The following is a 22,287-nucleotide window of genomic DNA, read 5'->3' as shown; positions in this document are numbered from 1 at the left end:
CTATAATGGGAATAGGGTGCGATTTGGGATGCATTCAGTGTGTCAGCAGATTCTGTAAACAACATGTTTGCAGAACAGAAAAAGAATGTCCTGGATCGGTATTCCCCATAAATGTAGCTTATGCTGACTATAAGAAAAAAAGAGCCAAAGAAGGGAAATGAAAAGAGAAGCCCAAACCTTTAAAGCTCAATGCTAACTTGTCCACATTACAGTGACATACCGTTTCAACCACTGAAAAGACTGACTTACAATTTATTTAAAGAGCATTTAAAATATACTACAACCGAGTCTGTATAGGATTAGATATATTAAATGCTGTGCTCTTCCCATAAGCACTGTGGAGTTGCCACCGAGTTAGCCTACCACAGTTGTGTTGCTGTTGTTGCCAATGGAAAATGCTTATTTCCTTGGGAACTGGGACTTTCTTTATAGAATACAATTACACTATTGTTGTACTTTTGTTTAGTTTTCCCATCTCTGCATGCCGGTGCAAGACAAAACGAAAAACTCCCACCAACACACTCTCAACTAATTATCTGCCGAAAACCCCTGGCATCTGTGAACAATTATGAATGGGTGGCATTTCTGTAAAAGGTCACGTTTCCCAATGAAGTTAAGAATGACAAGATGCCACTCTGAGGTGTTGGCGGGAAGTTGCCCCTAGACTATGGTCGTGGGTCAGTTTTGCATTTCCCCCACTAACGGTTAAGGTTATGATTGCGGGTGGGGAAGCTGATCCTAGATCTGCACCTAGAGGAAACTTGAACTATAATGAACGCATTACATTTTAGAATGAATCTATCTATGTATCCAAGCTCTCCTGTCATGCATCATGGCAAGCCAAAACCGCGATTCAAGCTTATTCTGTCGTTATTAGAATTAGGATATATATTCGTAATAAAGAGATACTAGACTGTTCTCACCTAAAACAATTAGTATTTTATGCAGAATGAGTGGGCCTATATTAAGGCATAACCATGTTTGACTGTCACACAAAGTAAATAGGCCTAGGTTGATTAAAGATGGTGTTTGAGAGGGAGGTCATTCAATCCTACAAGCTTGAGCAACCCATTTAGCCTACATTTTAGGAGATGAAATCGTTTAGTTCTAAGTTATATCAAACAAACTTCGTGCTCCTTGGACATTTAAAATAGAGGTTCGTGGATGTTTTGTATGACATATTGAGAGGGGCGGTGGATATGTTTTGGTTTCTGACTAGGGACGTTGGTAAACAGTGTTTAAAAAAAGTTTCCTCTCAAAATGATCCTGAGATGTGTGTGTACACGACATAGACCAATATATTTTGCATTTTCAAAGTGGTCGTGATAGTGGGGGCGGTGGCGTCCTTTATGTCGGAGAGATGCAAATGTTATCGAGGTACTTCCATCCCTTTTCCCACCCAGTCAACAGTAATTTGAGAAAATAGCTGCTGCGGGGGAGGGGAAGCCCTAGGACCTACTCCAAGGAAAAAAGGAACAGAAGAAAACAACGAGGAAAGACTGAAGGAAACACTTTTAGAGATACGAACACATGAAAGAAGAAACGAATGAGACTTTTCATTCTGATTTAAGCATTTTAATGACTGGAGCAAATATCCATGAATCTGCGTTCATGGCTCTCTTCGATTGAACTTTTTAGAGAACTCGATTGCGCATATCAGCGATGTTTCGGTGAGCGACTATATCCCATAGTCTTCTTCGTGGGCGCATATTAATGAAAAACACGGACTTTATCGTTTGGGAATAACTGTGAGCCACATTTAGAACAAGTAGGCCTATGTTATCAGTCGATATGGAAAGAACGGAGGCAGCGGGGTGGAAGTTCCTACGGGACTCTCTCCTACTTTGTGTTTTTGCCGGTAAGAGTTCGTTCATTTGTCCCTGGTTCTCTAGGATGCTTTATCGTCTTCAAATGTGTTATTATCAGCAGAAGTGTTCCTTTAACAATGGTTTACTTTTTTATTAGGCTAATTGTGAATGTGAACTCATCAACCCAATGCATGGATGGTTTCACAACGTAAACGAATGGTAGCTATCTAAATAAAACATTGCTTCAATGTAGCCGATCATTAACTTAGACACACTACCGTTCATGTACTCAATGGTAAAAGAGTCCCTCGATAAATAAAAGTAATGTAGCTTACCGTATGAATCGCCACCTCTACAATAAAAAAAAGGCTCAATTGAGTTTGAATCTCATAAATGTAACCAAACAATATGCATAAAACCTTATATCAAAACTCTGAAGTGATCTACATAGAAGAAGAAAAAGTGTGTGCGAGTTTGTGTGTGTGTGGGGGGGGGGGGGGGGGGGTACAAGCCTTGCTCAGCACTATTCGCAGAACTATACTGCCATTGTCCCCAGCGTAAAAAGCGACAGGACCCGGAGGTAAGGAGCTAGACCTCAAGGGACCACCCATATAGACTCCAATCGTTGGATGACATGCACATCAAAGTGGTTACACTCCACACTTCACAGGGATGTGAATATGTTTGCGGCTCAAACATATAAACAAGTAGTGCACTACTGTATATAGGGAAGAGGGATGTACCCAAATTATGTCTACTCTGTTTCAAGATTACTATTGTAGGCCCACACATGCCTTTTCAGGGTTGGAAAACAAAATCAGTCATCCATTTGTGAGGGATCTGTTGAAAATACACCAGCTTTTGAACAAAGTGAGAATAAAGCTGGAATGAAGATGAACATCTTTGAACACACACACACACACCAGTAATTTGTGGCAGTATGCTTGAAGGTTGAGAAAAAGCAGGGCTGTGTCTGGGTTAAATTATGTGGTTGTTGAGGAGGGCAAACAGTGAGATATAGGACACACATCCTTTAGACAGACCGTGTGTGTTCAAATACTATATAAAAATAATCCAATACAAAACCACAAGTAGTGTTTCCAAATGTCCTTTATTTCAAGTGCTTTCTCATTTTGAGACCCCTCTCCCTGAGCCACCCCCTTCATTTCAAGTCACATATCTGTGTGTCTCTCCACTGAAGGACTCTCACCACCAGCTCTCCAAAGCCTCAGAGTGGCTGTAACCTTCAGTGCTTCATCTTTGTCGTGCTCACATACACAGAAGGTTTATACACAGGTTTACACATTTTTAGATTACATTTTAGTAATTTAGCAGATTCTCTTATCCAGAGCAACTTACAATGAGTGCATTCACCTTAAGATACTGTAGCTAGGAACGACAACACATCACAATCGTATCAGGTACAGTTTCCCTCAACAAAGTATTTATCAGCAAAGTCAGTTCTAGTGAGAAAAGAGAAATGCCTTTTTTTTACACACACACACACATATATACACACACAGATAAGATTTACACACTCTCCACCCAACCAAGGCTGACTAAACCACTGAAAACCAGGGTATACAAAGGGGAACGCTGTTGTGAGAGGTATCTGCAGGTTTAGACTAGTGCAGAGAGAAAGAACACAGGTGAAGTTAGTGAATAGTGTAGTTGACTAAAAGTATACGCTTTCATATAAAGAAAATATTTTCTGAAATGTCTTGTATGATCTCCATTCACATAGCCCTGTTGTCACACAACTCATCTTATTGTTATAACCCTTTTTGATGTGTGGTGTTGTGTGCTTATCGGTTTAGGGTTAGGTCCCACTCTACAGGATGAATACCCTTTAAGGCTTAATGAAGCCTTCATAAACCCTCTATAAGGACTACATATTTCCACTTACAGTTGAATTCGGAAGTTTACATAAGACTTAGGTTGGAGTCATTAAAACTCCTTTTTCAACCACTACACAAATTTATTGTTAACAAACTATAGTTTTGGAAAATCGGTTAGGACATCTACTTTGTGCATGACACAATTAATTTTGACAACAATTGTTTACAGACAGATTATTTAACTTATAATTGACTTCATCACAATTCAGGTGGGTCAGAAGTTTACATACACTAAGTTGACTGTGCCTTTAAACAGCTTGGGAAATTCCAGAAAATTATGTAATGGCTTTAGAAGCTTCTGATAGGCTAATTGACATCATTTGAGTCAATTGGAGGTGTACCTGTGGATGTTTTTCAAGGCCTACCTTCAAACTCAGTGCCTCTTTGCTTAACATTATGGGAAAATCAAAAGATATCAGCCAAGCCCTCGGCAAAACAATTGTAGACCTCCACAAGTCTGGTTCATCCTTGGGAGCAATTTCCAAACGCCTGAAGGTACCACATTCATCTGTACAAACAATAGTCTGCAAGTATAAACACCATGGGACCACGCAGCCGTCTTGCCGTTCAGGAAGGAGACATGTTCTGTCTCCAAGAGATGAACGTACTTTTGTGCAAAAAGTGCAAATCAATCCCAGAACAACAGCAAAGGACCTTGTGAAGATGCTGGAGGACACTGGTACAAAAGTATCTATATCCACAGTTAAATGACTCCTATATCTACATAAACTGAAAGGCCGCTCAGCAAGGAAGAAGCTACTGCTCCAAAACCGCCATAAAAAAGCCAGACTACGGTTTGCAACTGCACATGGGGACAAAGATCGTACTTTTTGGAGAAATGTCCTCTGGTCTGATGAATACAAAAATATAACTGTCTGGCCATGATGACCATCATTATGTTTGGAGGAAAAAGGTAGAGGCTTGAAAGCCGAAGAACACCATCCCAACCGTGATGCACGGGGATGGCAGCATCATGGTGTGGGGGTGCTTTGCTGCAGGGGGGACTGGTGCACTTCACAAAATAGATGGCATCATGAGGTAGGAAAGTGATGTGGATATATTGAAGCAACATCTCAAGACATCAGTCAGGAAGTTAAAGTCAAATTCTTGTTTTGTGAGTTTATGTGCAATATGGTTGTTTTGCTCTAGCTAAGTTACTCTTTAAAAAGCCTTGATTTTAGTGACATTTCCATATTTAGAAAAGGTTCAATTAAGCGAAAGACAACGTTTTAAGTGTATCTGCCGTAGCTGCTCTCCATTATGTTTTTAACCTTTTGTAAAAGGAACATAGCATTGTGATTTTGTCCATTTAAAGGCTTTGGAAATCTTGATTCCAAAGAGCACACTCTACCTTTCTCTCAGCATGTTAGATGCTGAGTGAGTGTGTGCATATGTCCGTAGTAGAGGTAGGTGTATTGTATATACATATAATGTATTGCATCTCTCCTGCAGGTCACAGTGAGGCCCAGTGTGATGGCTGTGTGGAGTACTGCTGTGGAGGCTCTCCCCCTTTCTGCTGCTCCTACTACGCCTATATGGGAGATGTCCTCTCGTAAGTACACTACACACACACACAATGTCACCTTCTATACATACACACATGCTCAGTCACCCTCCATCTATAAACACACACTCCCCAACTACACACACACAAATTCACTTCTCTACCACTTCACCACCTGCTCTTTCCAAATGCAGCGTATGACCTCTCTGAGAGGTTTGACCTTCGTCATTTGGCTCAAGAGAGCTGGCCTCTCACTTTCTCTGTCCTCTTTCTCACCAGAGTATAACACATGCTACCTGCTACAGTCCACCAATGAAGTTAATCATGATATTAAAGTGTTGTGTGTGCATGCAACGTTAATTCATGTCACATTTAAAATTCCCAAATTCACAGTTTGACTGTGAAAAAAAGTGCTATTGAAACTATTGCTAGTTTGACAAAAAAAGTGCTATTGAATGGGCCCATTGAATGTGGACTTGTTTTTTTCTGTCCATATAATGTAGCTCTTTCAAGGCCATGGTTGTCATAAGGTAATGGGGAGGAATAATGGTTCCTTGTTTCAGGAGAGATATCTCATCTCTTTCTACAGCTTCTCCACAGCCTTTTAAATGGAGTTTGACCACATACATACACAAAAGCACACAAATATGTACACACACTCACGCTAACACAGACACATACTCACACACATACACACAGGTCTGAGTCATATAATCAGATGGTTGAGCAGATCTCCATGGTTGCCCACAGACATGTTTGGTCCGGTGTATGTTATAGGCAGCTGCTCCCAGCCTTTTTCTCAGCCCTAGATGGCCCTATCCCAAAATGCACTGCTTCTCTATAGAGCAGGGTTGTATTCATTGTAGCACACTGTAGCAAAACATTTAGCAATAAAAACTGAAATGTTTCATATTGCACGTGTCCAGGTAGACCCTCCCTGTTTCAGTCAGTTTTTTTTCTTCATTTGGTGTCTAGTGAATATGACCCAAACTTTGGGTCAATTCACATTTCAATTAAGTCACATCATACATTTACATTTGAGTAATTTAGAAGACACTCTTATCCAGGGCGGCTTAAATTAATGCATTCATCTTAAGATAGCTAGGTGAGACAACAACATATCACAATCTTAGCAAGTACGTTTTCCCTCAACAAAGTCGTTTTCAACAAAATAGCCTTTTTGGGGGGAGGGGTGGCCGTGGGGTTTATTTAAGATACTCTTTAACTCTTTAAGGAGGTAGGGAGGTGAATTGAAATTCCATGCAGAATTGATTTGTGAGAAGATTAATTGGATGAGATGACTTACCAGCAGCCACAAACTAGAATGAAAAGGGGAGAGTATTCAGTCAAAGTGACAAACGTGTGTTTGTGTGTACGTTTTCTAGGGGCACGGCGATATCGGGCATCGTGTTTGGTGTGGTGTTTCTGATGGGAGCGCTGGCGGCCTTCTTCCTGTGTGTGTGCATGTGTGTGAAGAATGGGCGCGGGGCCCGGGTGGATGTGTTCAACACCTCCTACATCAACACTGTGTCCCAGGGCTACCCAGGTGAGGCTGATCTAGGATCAGGTCCCTCCTGTCCATATAATCTTATTAATTATGATCAAAAAGGCTAAACTGATCCTAGGCCAGCTCTCAGAGTCCATATGGTTTCAAGTTTTATTAGTCACATGCACAAGTACAGTGAAATGCTTAAAGTCCCAATCCAGCCATTTTTATCTCAATATCAAATAATTTCCAGGTAACAATTAAGTACCTTAATGTGATTGTTTTTCTATTCAAATGGCAAAAAAATAAACAAAATTAGCTTCTTAGCAAAGAGCAATATCTCAAGCAAGAATTTTTCTATGACTGTCTGGGAGTGGTCTGAGTGGGGAGGGGAAAATTGAAAATGATCTGTTATTGTCAGAGAGGTTTGGAACTCTCTTTCTTATTGGTCTATTAACTACACGGAACAAAAATATAAACATAACATGTAAAGTGTTGGTCCCAGGTTTCTTCTTAAAAGATCCCAGAAATGTCACTCTAAAAGGGCATTATCATCATTTTCACAATTTCACGGTATTATTCCAACCTCATAGTGTGGAAATATACAGTATATAAAACAAGAAAATCACATTTGACTGCACTGGTCCTTTAACCCCTTATACTTGTGTAAATTGGCCAATATGGATAGGGCCAAATGTATATTTAAGAATAACTATAAAAAGCATATGCTTTAGCATGATAGCAATTGAAAGAGAACACTTTGGAGATTATGGGGAAATTATCAGACCAAAGGTGAGGACAAAACAGTTCACCTTACACGAGACTGATTCCAAACATTACACTGTTCGATCAATCAAATTTATTTATAGACCCCTTCTTACATCAGATGATGTCAACGTGCTGTACAGAAACCCAGCCTAAAACCCCAAACAGCAAGCAATGTAGGTGTAGAAGCACGGTGGATAGGAAAAACTCCCTAGAAAGGCCGGAACCTAGAAAGAAACCTAGAGAGAAACCTAGAGAGGAACCAGACTATGAGGGGTGGCCTCTTCTGGCTGTGCCGGGTGGACATTATAACAGAACATGGCCAAGATGTTAAAATGTTAATAGATGTCCAGCAGGGTCAAATAATAATAATCACAGTGGTTGTAGAGGGTGGAACAGGTCAGCACCACAGGAGTAAATGTCAGTTGGCTTTTCATAGCTGATCATTCAGAGTATCTCTACCGCTCTTGCTGTCTCTAGAGAGTTGAAAACAGCAGGTCTGGGACAAGGTAGCACGTCCGGTGATCAGGTCAGGGTTCCATATATGCAGGCAGAACAGTTGAAACCGGAGCAGCAGCATGACCAGGTGGACTGGGGACAGCAAGGAGTCATCAGGCCAGGTAGTCCTGAGGCATGGTCCAAGGGCTCAGGTCCTCAGAGAGAAAGAAAGAATGAAAGAGAGAGAGAATTAGAGAGAGCTTACTTAAATTCACACAGGACACCGGATAAGACAGGAGAAATACTCCAGATATAACAGACTGTCCCTAGCCCCCCGACACAAACTATTGCGGCATAAATACTGGAGACTGAGACAGGAGGGGTCGGGTGACACTGTAGCCCTGTCCGACGATACCCCCGGACAGGGCGAAACAGGCAGTATATAACCCCACCCACTTTGCCAAAGCACAGCGCACACCACTATAGGGATATCTTCAACCACCAACTCACTATCCTGAGACAAGGCCGAGTATAGCCCACGAAGATCTCCCCCACGGCACAAACCCAAGGGGGGGCCAACCCGCACAGGAAGATCACAGTGACTCAACCCACTCAAGTGACGCACCCCTCCTAGCCAGTGACTCATCCCCTGTAATAGGGTTTGAGGCAGAGAATCCCAGTGGAGAGAGGGGAACCGGCCGGGCAGAGACAGCAAGGGCAGTTCATTGCTCCAGTGCCTTTCCGTTCACCTTCACACTCCTAGGCCAGACTACACTCAATCATATGACCTACTGAAGAGATGAGTCTAAAATATAGACTTAAAGGTCGAGACTGAGTTTGCATCTCTCACATGGATAGGCAGATCATTTGCATAAAAATTGAGCTCTATAGGAGAAAGCCCTGCCTCCAGCTGTTTGCTTAGAAATTCTAGGAATAGTAAGGAGGCCTACGTCTTGTGACCATAGCGTACGTGTATGTATGTATGGCAAGACCAAATTGGAAAGATGGGTAGGGGCAAGTATTAAAACCTTGAAATCAGCCCTTGCCTTAACAGGAAGCCAGTGTAGAGAGGCTAGCACGGGGGTAATATGATCACATTTTTTGTTTTTAGTCAAGATTCTAGCAGCCATGTTTAGCACTAACTGAAGTTTATTTACTGCTTTATCCGGGTAGCCGGAAAGTAGAGCATTGCAGTAGTCTAACCTAGAAGTGACAAAAGCATGGATTCATTTTTCTGCATAATTTTTTAACAGAAAGTTTCAGATTTTTGCAATGTTACTGTGAGCGGACCAAGTAATTGGGCGTCACTCTAAAGCGGAAAGGTGGAATAAACGAGTCAGGGGTAGGTTTTCTTGATTGAACACAGTTCTCTATTGAGGGCATTTGGGCAACACAAACACTCCAACATAATCAATGAATATCTCCCAAGGACAAAACATACATCTTCTTCTCCAGATCAAACAGGAACACAATACGATTATCTTTAAACTACAATAAAAGCCACAGGATTGCCACCATCTTAATGGTTCTTCATGGATAGCTCCTCTGTCTCGGTGGCCATCTTCCAGAGATAGTTTTTCCCCCCTTCTCTCTGCTGGTTCCATACTCTCTCTTATAGGGGAAGGAGAATATGTCATTAGTACCGTCAGCTGTGCTTAATTGCCTCTGGCTACCTTGCCTCCCATGCCTTGTTGGGCTACTATCCGTGAGCCCAGCCTGCCCTCTAGTGGTCCTTCCACATTACATAGATGGAAAAAAGCTGTCTTTCAAACAGTCTTGATATTTTCTTCAAAAGAGAGATCAGGGGCCCAAAGTAACGCAGAGGTCATTCACAGTTTTATTTGAGATGACTGTACAACGATCAAGATTAATTGCCAGACTCAACAGAAGATGTGTTTGTTTCTTGGGACCTAGAACTAGCATCTCTGGTTTGTCCGAGTTTAAAAGTAGAACATTTGCCGCCATCCACTTCCTTATTATATCTGAAACACAAGCTTTAAGGGAGGGCAATTTTGGGGTGTCACCATGTTTCATCAAAATGTACAGCTGTGTGTCGTCCTCATAGCAGTTAACATTATGTTTCCGAATGGCATCACCAAGAGGTAAATATATATATAGTAAAAACAATAGTGGTCCTAAAACGGAGCCTTGAGGAACACCAAAATTTACAGTTGATTTGTCAAAGGATAAACCATCTACAGAGACAAACTGATATCTTTCCAACAGATAAGATGTAAACCAGGCCAGAACTTGTCCATGTAGACCAATTTGGGTTTCCAATCTCTCCAAAAGAATGTGGTGATCGATGGTATCAAAAGCAGCACTAAGGTTTAGGAGCACGAGGACAGATGCAGAGCCTCAGTCTGACACCATTAAAAGGTAATTTACCACATTCACAAGTGCAGTCTCAGTGCTATGATGGGGTCTAAGCCAGACTGAAGCGTTTCGTATATACATTGTTTGTCTTCAGGAAGGCATTGAGTTGCTGCGCAACAGCTTTTTCTAAAATGTTTCAAGAGAGGCTTTATTACTGCCACTTTTAGTGAGTTTGGTACACATCTTGTCATGTATTGTCATGTTGTGTCTTTCTGTCCTTTCCTTTCACCCTGTCTCCCTCTGCTGGTCGTACTAGGTTACCGTTTCTGTCCCTCTTTCCCCCAGCTGTTCCTTGTCTTCTCTGACTACCTCATTCACCCCTTTTCCCACCTGTTCCCTTTTTCCCTCTGATTAGGTCCCTATATCTCTCTCTGTTTCTGCTCCTGTCTTTGTCGGATTCTTGTTTGTGTGTCTCATGCCTGAACCAGACTATCATCGTGTTTGCTGCAACCTTGTCCTGTCCTGTCGGAATCTACCTGTCCATCTGAGCCCACGTGTGTTCATCATTAAAGAAACTCTGTTTGTTAATTCGCTTTTGGGTCCTCATTCACGCACCTGACAGAAGAATCCGACCAAGAATGGACCCAGCGACTTCGGATCCTCTCCACTCAGCCGTCGAGATCCAGGGAGCGATGCTAGGCAGACACGAGCAGGAATTGTCTGCTGCTCGACATGCCGTTGAGACCCTGGCCACCCAAGTCTCCAACCTCACAGAACAGGTTCACCATCTCCGCCTCGATCCACCGGCCACTTCCAGGGCTTTCGAATCTCCGGAGCCCAGAATCAATAACCCGCCGTGTTACTCTGGGGAGCCCACTGAATGCCGCTCGTTCCTCACCCAGTGTGATATTGTGTTTTCTCTCCAGCCCAACACTTACGCCAGGAGCACTGCTCGTGTCGCCTACGTCATATCTCTCCTTACTGGACGGGCTCGTGAGTGGGGCACGGCAATCTGGGAGGCAAGGGCTGAGTGTACTAACCAGTATCAGGACTTTAAGGAGGAGATGATACGGGTTTTTGATCGATCTGTTTTTGGGGAGGAGGCTTCCAGGGCCCTGTCTTCCCTATGTCAAGGCAATCGATCCATAACAGACTACTCTATTGAGTTTCGCACTCTTGCTGCCTCCAGTGGCTGGAACGAGCCGGCTTTGCTCGCTCGTCTTCTGGAGGGTCTCCGCGCAGAGGTAAAGGATGAGATTCTCTCCCGGGAGGTTCCTTCCAGCGTGGATTCCTTGATTGAACTCGCTATTCGCATTGAGCGACGGGTTGATCTTCGTCACCGAGCTCGTGGAAAGGAGCTCGCGTTCTCCGTTGCCCCCCTCTCCGCATCACTACCATCTTCCTCTGCCGGCTCGGGAGCTGAGCCTATGCAGCTGGGAGGTATCCGCATCTCGACTAAGGAGAGGGAACGGAGAATCACCAACCGCCTCTGTCTCTATTGCGGTTCTGCTGGTCATTTTGTCACTTCATGTCCAGTAAAAGCCAGAGCTCATCAGTAAGCGGAGGGCTACTGGTGAGCGCTACTACTCCTGTCTCTCCTTCAAGATCCTGCACTACCTTGTCGGTCCATCTACGCTGGACCGGTTCGTCAGCTTCCTGCAGTGCCTTAATAGACTCTGGGGCGGAGGGCTGTTTTATGGACGAGACCTGGGCTCGGGAACATGACATTCCTCTCAGACAGTTAAGGGAGTCCACGGCCTTGTTCGCCCTGGATGGTAGTCCTCTCCCCAGGATTCAGCGTGAGACGCTACCTTTAACCCTCACTGTTTCTGGTAATCATAGCGAAACCATTTCTTTTTTAATTTTTCGTTCACCTTTTACACCTGTTGTTTTGGGCCATCCCTGGCTAGTTTGTCATAATCCTTCCATTAATTGGTCTAGTAATTCTATCCTCTCCTGGAACGTCTCTTGTCATGTGAAATGTTTAATGTCTGCTATCCCTCCTGTTTCCTCTGTCTCTTCTTCACAGGAGGAGCCTGGTGATTTGACAGGGGTGCCGGAGGAATATCACGATCTGCGCACGGTGTTCAGTCGGTCCAGGGCCACCTCTCTTCCTCCACACCGGTCGTATGATTGTAGTATTGATCTCCTTCCGGGAACCACTCCCCCCCGGGGTAGACTATACTCTCTGTCGGCTCCCGAACGTAAGGCTCTCGAGGATTATTTGTCTGTAGCTCTTGACGCCGGTACCATAGTCCCCTCCTCCTCTCCCGCCGGAGCGGGGTTTTTTTTTGTCAAGAAGAAGGACGGGTCTCTGCGCCCCTGCATAGATTATCGAGGGCTGAATGACATAACAGTGAAGAATCGTTATCCGCTTCCTCTTATGTCTTCAGCCTTCGAGATCCTGCAGGGAGCCAGGTTTTCCACTAAGTTGGACCTTCGTAACGCTTACCATCTCGTGCGCATCAGGGAGGGGGACGAGTGGAAGACGGCGTTTAACACTCCGTTAGGGCACTTTGAATACCGGGTTCTTCCTTTCGGCCTCGCTAACGCTCCAGCTGTCTTTCAGGCATTAGTCAATGATGTCCTGAGAGACATGCTGAACATCTTTGTTTTCGTTTACCTTGACGATATCCTGATTTTTTCACCGTCACTCCAGATTCATGTTCAGCACGTTCGACGTGTCCTCCAGCGCCTTTTAGAGAATTGTCTTTTTGTGAAGGCTGAGAAGTGCACTTTTCATGCCTCCTCCGTCACATTTCTCGGTTCTGTTATTTCCGCTGAAGGCATTAAGATGGATCCCGCTAAGGTCCAAGCTGTCATTGATTGGCCCACCCCTAAGTCACGCGTCGAGCTGCAGCGCTTTCTCGGCTTCGCGAACTTCTATCGTCGTTTCATCCGTAATTTCGGTCAGGTGGCAGCTCCTCTCACAGCCCTTACTTCTGTCAAGACGTGCTTTAAGTGGTCCGTTTCCGCCCAGGGAGCTTTTGATCTCCTCAAGAATCGTTTTACATCCGCTCCTATCCTTGTTACACCTGACGTCTCTAGACAGTTCGTTGTCGAGGTTGACGCGTCAGAGGTGGGCGTGGGAGCCATTCTTTCTCAGTGCTCCCTCTCTGACGACAAGGTCCACCCATGCGCGTATTTTTCTCATCGCCTGTCGCCGTCGGAACGTAACTATGATGTGGGAAACCGCGAACTGCTCGCCATCCGGTTAGCCCTAGGCGAATGGCGACAGTGGTTGGAGGGGGCGACCGTTCCTTTTGTCGTTTGGACTGACCATAGGAACCTTGAGTACATCCGTTCTGCCAAACGACTTAATGCGCGTCAGGCGCGTTGGGCGCTGTTTTTCGCTCGTTTCGAGTTCGTGATTTCTTATCGTCCGGGCTCTAAGAACACCAAGCCTGATGCTTTATCTCGTCTCTTCAGTTCTTCAGTAGCCTCCACTGACCCCGAGGGGATTCTCCCTGAGGGGCGTGTTGTCGGGTTGACTGTCTGGGGAATTGAGAGGCAGGTAAAGCAAGCGCTCACTCACACTCCGTCGCCGCGCGCTTGTCCTAGGAACCTTCTTTTCGTTCCCGTTCCTACTCGTCTGGCCGTTCTTCAGTGGGCTCACTCTGCCAAGTTAGCCGGCCACCCTGGCGTTCGGGGTACGCTTGCTTCCATTCGCCAGCGTTTTTGGTGGCCCACCCGGGAGCATGACACGCGTCGTTTCGTGGCTGCTTGTTCGGTCTGCGCGCAGACTAAGTCCGGTAACTCCCCTCCTGCCGGCCGTCTCAGGCCGCTTCCCATTCCCTCTCGACCGTGGTCTCACATCGCCTTAGATTTTGTCACCGGACTGCCTTCGTCAGCGGGGAAGACTGTTATTCTTACGGTTGTCGATAGGTTCTCTAAGGCGGCTCATTTCATTCCCCTTGCTAAGCTTCCTTCTGCTAAAGAGACGGCACAAATCATCATCGAGAATGTTTTCAGAATTCATGGCCTTCCGTCAGACGTCGTTTCGGACAGAGGTCCGCAATTCACGTCTCAATTTTGGAGGGAGTTTTGCCGTTTGATTGGGGCTTCCGTCAGTCTCTCTTCCGGCTTTCACCCCCAGTCTAACGGTCAAGCAGAACGGGCCAATCAGACTATTGGTCGCATCTTACGCAGTCTTTCTTTTCGCAACCCTGCGTCTTGGTCAGAACAGCTCCCCTGGGCAGAATACGCCCACAACTCGCTTCCTTCGTCTGCGACCGGGCTATCTCCTTTTCAGAGTAGCCTCGGGTACCAGCCTCCGCTGTTCTCATCTCAGTTCGCCGAGTCCAGCGTCCCCTCCGCTCAGGCTTTTGTCCAACGTTGCGAGCGCACCTGGAAGTGGGTCAGGTCTGCACTTTGCCGTTATAGGACGCAGACTGTGAGGGCTGCTAATAAGCGTAGAACTAAGAGTCCTAGATATTGTCGCGGTCAGAGAGTTTGGCTCTCCACTCAGAACCTTCCCCTTAAGACGGCTTCTCGCAAGTTGACCCCGCGGTTCATTGGTCCGTTCCGTATTTCTCGGGTCATTAATCCTGTCGCAGTTCGACTTCTTCTTCCGCGATACCTTCGTCGCGTCCACCCGGTCTTCCATGTCTCCTGTATCAAGCCCATTCTTCGCGCCCCCGCTCGTCTTCCCCCCCCCCCCCCCCATCCTTGTCGAGGGCGCACCCATCTACAGGGTCCGTAGGATTTTGGACATGCGTCCTCGGGGCCGTGGTCACCAGTACCTCGTAGATTGGGAGGGGTACGGTCCTGAGGAGAGGAGTTGGGTTCCCTCTCGGGACGTGCTGGACCGTGCGCTGATCGAGGATTTCCTCCGTTGCCGCCAGGTTTCCTCCTCGAGTGCGCCAGGAGGCGCTCGGTGAGTGGGGGGGTACTGTCATGTATTGTCATGTTGTGTCTTTCTGTCCTTTCCTTTCACCCTGTCTCCCTCTGCTGGTCGTACTAGGTTACCGTTTCTGTCCCTCTTTCCCCCAGCTGTTCCTTGTCTTCTCTGACTACCTCATTCACCCCTTTTCCCACCTGTTCCCTTTTTCCCTCTGATTAGGTCCCTATATCTCTCTCTGTTTCTGCTCCTGTCTTTGTCGGATTCTTGTTTGTGTGTCTCATGCCTGAACCAGACTATCATCGTGTTTGCTGCAACCTTGTCCTGTCCTGTCGGAATCTACCTGTCCATCTGAGCCCACGTGTGTTCATCATTAAAGAAACTCTGTTTGTTAATTCGCTTTTGGGTCCTCATTCACGCACCTGACACATCTGGTGGATAGAAAGCCATGTATTATGTTCAACATAGGAGGGCGAAGCACAGGAAGCAGCTCTTTCAGTAGTTTAGTTGGAATAGGGTCCAGTATGCAGCTTGAAGGTTTAGAGGCCGTGATTATTTTCATCAATGTGTCAAGAGATATAGTATTAAAAAACTTGAGTGTCTCCCTTGATCCTAGGTCCTGGCAGTGCTGTGCAGACTCAGGACAACTGAGCGTTGGAGGAATACACAGATTTAAGGAGGAGTCCGTAATTTGCTTTCTAATGATCATGATCTTTTTGTCAAAGAAGTTCATGAATTTATCACTGCTGAAGTGAAAGCCATCCTCTCTTGGGGAATGCTGCTTTTTAGTTAGCTTTGCGACAGTATCAAAAATACATTTGGGATTGTTCTTATTTTCCTCAATTAAGTTTGAAAAATAGGATGATTGAGCAGCAGTGAGGGCTCTTTGATACTGCACGGTACTGTCTTTCCAAGCTAGTCGGAAGACTTCCCGTTTCGTGTAGCTCCATTTCTGTTCCAATTTTCTGGAAGTTTGCTTCAGAGCTCGGGTATTTTCTGTATACCAGGGAGATGTTTCTTATGACAAATGTTTTTAGGGGTGCGACTGCATCTAGGGTATTACGCAAGGTTAAATTGAGTTTCCCAGTTAGGTGTTTAACTGACTTTTGTACTCTGGCATCCTTGGGTAGGTGGAGGGAGTCTGGAAGGGCATCTAGGAATCTTTAGGTTGTCCGAGAATTTATAGCACGACGTTTGATGATCCTTGGTTGGGGTCTGAGCAGAACTCCTTTCTAGGGAGTTTTTCCTAGCCGCCGTGCTTCTACGCCTGCATTGCTTGCTGTTTGGGGTTTTAGGCTGGGTTTCTGTACAGCACTTTGATATATCAGCTGATGTAAGAAGGGCTATATAAATACATTTGATTTGATTATTTGTTGCGATTGCAAACATAATCAAATGTTGGTCCGATTAAGATTATGGATTAGGATTAACTCCTGGATTATGAGGAAAAACATTAAGATCCACAACATTTATTCCACGGGACAAAACTAGGTCCAGAGTATGACTGTGGCAGTGAGTAGGTCCGGAGATATGTTGGACAAAACCCACTGAGTCGATGTTGATTTTATGTGCAACTTACATTTACTTTTCTTTCATTGAAATGGAAACGACATTGATTCAACCAGTGTGTGCCCTGTCATTAGCTAGGTTATAAAATACAATCTTACCGTGTCAGGCTTTCAAAAGGCACTTCAGCCAAGCAGATTGTAATTTTGATGCACATGGAATGGAGTCATTAGCGCATTCAAGTGCTTGTTTAACTGGAACTAAAAAGGAACATTGTTACATCAAATGCCTGTTTGCCTAAGACTGATGCCATGCAAGCGCTTGTATGCATGTACTCATGCATACACACACTTGCATTCAAACGAACACACGTGCACAGACACGGACACACACACATACACGAATGTAAATAGTGCCACACATGCACACAAATGCATACAGTTGGCCTAGCTGTCATGATTTTTGTTTTCTGTTGTCCTTTGTTTTTGTTTTTTTCTCTCTTTTGTTCTTTTTGTTGGTTGTTGGCGTATTGGGTCGGTGGTGGTTTTGGTTGGGTTGGAGGGGGATGGTGGCTTAGGGGGGATAGAGATGGGGGGGTGGGGGGAGGTTTTTTGAGGGGAACTTATGGGAGGGTTCTTGGATGGTGAGGGGAAGCTCTCGAGGGGATCTGTGGGGGGGGATCTTGGATGGTTGGAGGCCTGGCATTTGAGAGCTTGGGCCGGTGGCCGAGAGGTTGCTGGTTCGGGTCCCCGATTTTACTGGGTAGGGATCTATTCTTGTGCTATTGGGCAGGGCACTTGACCCTGGTTGCTCCTGTGGGTCGCTCTGGGTGGGAATGTCTGCTAGATGACTGAAAGTAATGTAAATGCTGAGCAGCTTCACTGCAGGTAGATTGTATGTTAAAAAGGTGCATGTTCTGTGGATATTTATTTATATAATATGACAAACCATAGGCCCAATCTGTTCAGGACAACCCAGGGTTTAATGCATGTCATCCTTGTAACTGTGAATCAAACATAGTGGTCACAAACGTTGATACTGAAAATTACATGAGTTTCCAAATATGGAAAAATGAAGTGCACATTTGTACTCACGGGTCTGTGGTTTCCTTGTATGACATCAAAGCTGTATTTATTATAATCCTCAATGTCTCATCTTTCAGAACACATCCACTCCTCTCTATTTACAGCATTTCCCTCACACAGACAACAACAAATGTGCAAAAGTAGCACAATTAGAGGGAGGAATGGGAGGATCTTGTCAGTGCTCAAGTTTATAACTGCTGTCAGTCAAAACCCATACACGCTGTGAAGAGTAGAACCTGAGCTCTGACGTCATGTATAGCATGTTACTGTACAGCCACTGCAGGCACTTATCAATGCCATTTTCAACCCGTATACAGGATGACAGGGGCTGTGAGTAGGAAGGGTTACTACCTTGCAAGCCCAGTGCAGTATTCAGTATCAAAATACTATAACAAAAAAAAACCTGAGAAATAAAGGAATAACAAAACATAAGACTGTAAGCTATATACAGGGTCAGTGCCAGTACCAAATGTACAATGTGCAGGGATAATGGAGTAGTTGGGGTAGATAGGTACATGTAGGCAGGGATTACGAGAAAGTGACTGGTAGCAGGATAAATAATAATAATAATAATAGTAACCAATATAGCAACAGCATAAGTGTGCATGATTGCGAGTGTATGTATGTGGTTGTTAGTGTGTGCATACAGTACCAGTCAAAAGTTTGGACACACCTACTCATTCAAGGGATTTTCTTTATTTTTACTATTTTCTACATTGTAGAATAATAGGGAAGACATCAAAACTATGAAGTAGCACATATGGAATCATGTAGTAACCAAAACAGTGTTAAGCAAATCAAAATATATTTTATATTTGAGATTCTTCAAAGTAGCCACCCTTTGCCTTGATGACAGCTTTGCACACTCTTGGCATTCTCAGCTTCATGAGGTAGTCACCTGGAATGCATTTCAATTAATAGGTGTGCCTTCTTAAAAGTTAATTTGTGGAATTTGTTTCCTTCTTAATGCGTTTGAGCCAATCAGTTGTGTTGGGTCAAGGTAGGGTTGGTGTATAGAACATAGCCCTATTTGGCAAAAGACCAAGTCCATATTATGGCAAGAACAGCTCAAATAAGCAAAGAGAAATGACAGTCCATCACTATTTTAAGACATGAAGGTCAGTCAAATAGGAACATTTCAAGAACTTTAAAAAGTTTCTTCAAGTGGAGTCGCAAAAACCATCAAGCTCTCTGATGAAACTGGATCTCATTATGTCCACCACAGGAAAGGAAGATCCTGAGTTACCTCTGCTGCAGAGGATCATTTCATTAGAGTTACCAGCTTGAGAAATTGCAGCCCAAATAAATGCTTCACAGAGTTCAAGTAACAGACACATCTCAACATCAACTGTTCAGAGGAGACTGCGTGAATCAGGCCTTCATGGTCGAATTCCTGCAAAGAAACCACTACTAAAGGATACCAATAATAAGAAGAGACTTGCTTGGGCCAATAAACGTGAGCAATGGACATTAGACCGGTTGGAATCTATTCTTTGTTCTGATGAGTCCAAATTTGAGATTTTTGGTTCCAACCACCGTGTCTTTGTGAGACGCAGAGTAAGTGAACGGATTATCTCCATTTGTGTGGTTCCCCAATGTGAAGCATGGAGGAGGAGGTGTGATGGTGTGGGGGTGCTTTGCTGGTGACACTTTCTGCGATTTATTTAGAATTCAAGGCACAGTTAACCATTATGGATTCCACAGCATTCTGCAGCGATACACCATCCCATCTGGTTTGCGCTTAGTGGGACTATCATGTATTTTTCAACGGGACAATGACCCAACACACCTCCAAGCTGTGTAAGGGCTATTTTACCAAGAAGGAGAGTGATGGAGTGCTGCATCAGATGACCTAGCCTCCACAATCACCCGGACGGCACTCCTACTATGAGACTCTTTATGAATACGTGCCTTAACCACTGCGCCTCCACTAACTGGCTGAGCCGAAAACCAATTTACCCGTTTCCCTGCAGTGCAATGATTCCATCACTAGAGGACATTGCTCCTCCACCAATGACCAACACATACTGAAGTCTAGAATGTTTCTACCAATGCAGGCTGCTGAGGGGAGAACAGCTCATAATAATGGCTGGAATGGAGACAATGGAAGGGTATCGAAACGTTGTTTCCATTGGTTGAAACCATTCCATTGACTCCAGTGGAGTCTGGTGTTGTCTTTGTGTTTCATACGGTTCCAAAAACTCCATTCCAGCCATTACAATGAGCCTGTACTCCTATAGCTGCTGCCAGCCTCCTCTGACTCCATTCCAGTCTCTACTATGAGCCATCCTCTCCTCAGCAGTCTCCACTGGTTTCTAAAGCCCATCAAAACAGATACAATGACATGGCAGGGTCTGTTGTACTTGTATGTTGTATGTGTGTATTGGCATAATCTTTCTTTATCCAGCAACTACTGATGATAAACACTTTTCTCTCTCTGTGTCTTTCTGCCTCTCTCTCTTTCTCCAGGACCCCCACCTCCCTACACCTATGACTATGAGATGTACCCTTCGGCCATGCGCCCCCCTCCCTACACCCCCACCCCACCCAGGATAGACAGCTACTCACCTCCCCCTCCGTATCCGAGCTGTAATCGCAAATGACTTGAAGACAAAATGGAGAATCCTGCCCAGGCTACTTGCCCTTCTGAAGGAGCACATCTTGGATTAAGTTTATGCAGTGTTCTAGCAGAGAAAGATGAGACTGTAAGCATTTCCTTTCGAACATCTGGATCACTTAAAATGACTGCATGTGGACTGGACCACTTTGACCTCTTCTTGTGGGTGTGATTGGGTCAATTGAACTGACTGGTGTCAGTCAGGGGGGGGGGGGGGGGTGAACCTCAATCACTTAAAATGACTGTTAAAAATGACACTTAAAATGACTGTGTGGAATGATCCACTTTTGACTATTTGATGTAGGGGTGGTGGTCAATCTAACTGATCAGCTTTTCAGGGGTGAATACCACTTTAGTTGTATTTGACTCATGATAATGAATGAGTGAGGGAACAAAGTTGTACCATTTCTCTGGTAGAGATGACTGTTAGCTGGCTTTCCTTCAGGTCAGTGCTCTTCCCTATCTTATTGCTACAAGGCAAAGGAGAGAACTGTAGCCTCGTCCTAGATATGTTTGTGCTGTATTACCAATTGCTTCATGTGGAAATTACCTGAGGACATGGCGAGACAGCACACACAAATCTGGGACCAGGCTAGGAAAACTGTGTAAAAATATGAATTGTACTATAGAAATAGGATGGTAAACATACGTGTCCGGGGTGAAGTTTCCCCTAGGTACAGATATACAGTCGTATCAGCTTCCCCTCCCCCAATCCTAACCTTAACTATTAGTGGAGATAGTACAAAACTGATCTAAAATCTAAATCAAACTTTATTTGTCACATGCGCCGAATACAACAGGTATTATACCTTACCATGAAATGCTTATTTACAAGCCCTTAACCAACAATGCAGTTCAAGAAAGAAAACAATATTTACCAAATAAACTAAAGTAAAAAATTATAAAAGGTAAAACAATAAAATTACAATAACGAGGCTATATATGGGGGGAACCGGTACTGACCTCCTCCTCTGACCTCCTATAGGCAGTCTCAGAATTGTTGGTAATCTGGCCTACCACTGTTGTGTCATCAGCAAACTTAATGATGGTGTTGTGTTTTGCTGGATCTGTTGGGGTGGTAGGCAAATTGGAGTGGTTCTAGGGTGTCTGGGAGGATGCTGTTGATGTGAGCCTTCAAAGCACTTCATGGCTACCGATATGAGCGCTACAGGTGGTAATAATTTAGGCAGGTTACCTTCACTTCCTTGCGCACAGGGACTATGGCGGTCTGCTTGAAACATGTAGGTATTACAGACTCGGTCAGGGAGAGGTTGAAAACGTCAGTGAAGACACTTGACAGTTGGTCCGAGCATACTTTGAGTACACGTCCTGGTAATCCGTCTGGCCCAACATTCAGCTTTGTGAATGTTGACCTGTTTAAATGTCTTGCTCACATCGGCTACTGAGAGCATTATCACACAGTCTTCCGGAACAGCTGGTGCTCTCATGCATGCTTCACTGTTGCTTGGCTCGAAGCGAGCATAAAATGGATTTAGCTTGTCTGGTAGGTTTGTGTTACTGGGCAGCTCATGGCTAGGTTTCCCTTTGTAGTCCATAATAGTTTTCAAGCCCTGCCACATCCGACGAGCGTCAGAGCCAGTGTAGTAGGATTCAATCTTAATCCTGTATTGACGCTTTGCCTGTTTGATGATTCGTCTGAGGGCATAGTGCGATTTCTTAAGTGTCGGATTGGTGTCCCACTATTTGAAAGCGGCAGCTCTAGCGTTTAGCTCAATGCGGATGTTGCCTGTAATCCTTGACTTCTGGTTGGGATATATACACTACGGTTCAAAAGTTTTGGTCACTTAGAAATGTTCTTGTTTATGAAAGAAAATTACATTTTTTTGTCCATTTACAATAACATCAAATTGATCAGAAATACAGTGTAGACATTGGTAATGTTGTAAATGACTATTGTAACTGGAAACAGCAGATTTTTTAAATGGAATATCTACATAGGCGTACAGAGGCCATTATCAGCAACCATCACTCTTGTGTTCCAATAGGATGTTGTGTTAGCTAAT

At 44.5% G+C, this 22,287-nt stretch overlaps 1 protein-coding gene across 1 annotated transcript; it reads left to right on the top strand.

Moving 5' to 3' along the window:
- Positions 1-1,353: 1,353 nt before the first annotated feature.
- On the top strand, positions 1,354-21,021 carry LOC110495971 (cysteine and tyrosine-rich protein 1). The gene is made up of 4 exons (XM_021571542.2): positions 1,354-1,858; positions 5,159-5,258; positions 6,596-6,756; positions 20,116-21,021. The coding sequence occupies exons 1-4, from the start codon at positions 1,777-1,779 to the stop codon at positions 20,247-20,249; spliced, it is 477 nt and encodes a 158-aa protein (XP_021427217.1). The 5' UTR covers positions 1,354-1,776; the 3' UTR covers positions 20,250-21,021.
- Positions 21,022-22,287: the final 1,266 nt, after the last annotated feature.

Source organism: Oncorhynchus mykiss, chromosome 18 (assembly GCF_013265735.2).
Source record: "Oncorhynchus mykiss isolate Arlee chromosome 18, USDA_OmykA_1.1, whole genome shotgun sequence".
Lineage (NCBI taxonomy): Eukaryota > Metazoa > Chordata > Actinopteri > Salmoniformes > Salmonidae > Oncorhynchus > Oncorhynchus mykiss.
Note: the sequence above shows the minus strand (reverse complement) of the source record. Positions and strands in the feature narration are given on the sequence as shown.

Coding starts and splice junctions, on each gene's coding strand:
- LOC110495971 (XM_021571542.2), top strand. CDS start 1,777: ATGTTATCAGTCGATATGGAAAGAACGGAGGCAGCGGGGTGGAAGTTC. Junction 1,859..5,158: donor CCTACTTTGTGTTTTTGCCG/GTAAGAGTTCGT, acceptor TCTCTCCTGCAG/GTCACAGTGAGGCCCAGTGT. Junction 6,757..20,115: donor TGTGTCCCAGGGCTACCCAG/GTGAGGCTGATC, acceptor CTCTTTCTCCAG/GACCCCCACCTCCCTACACC.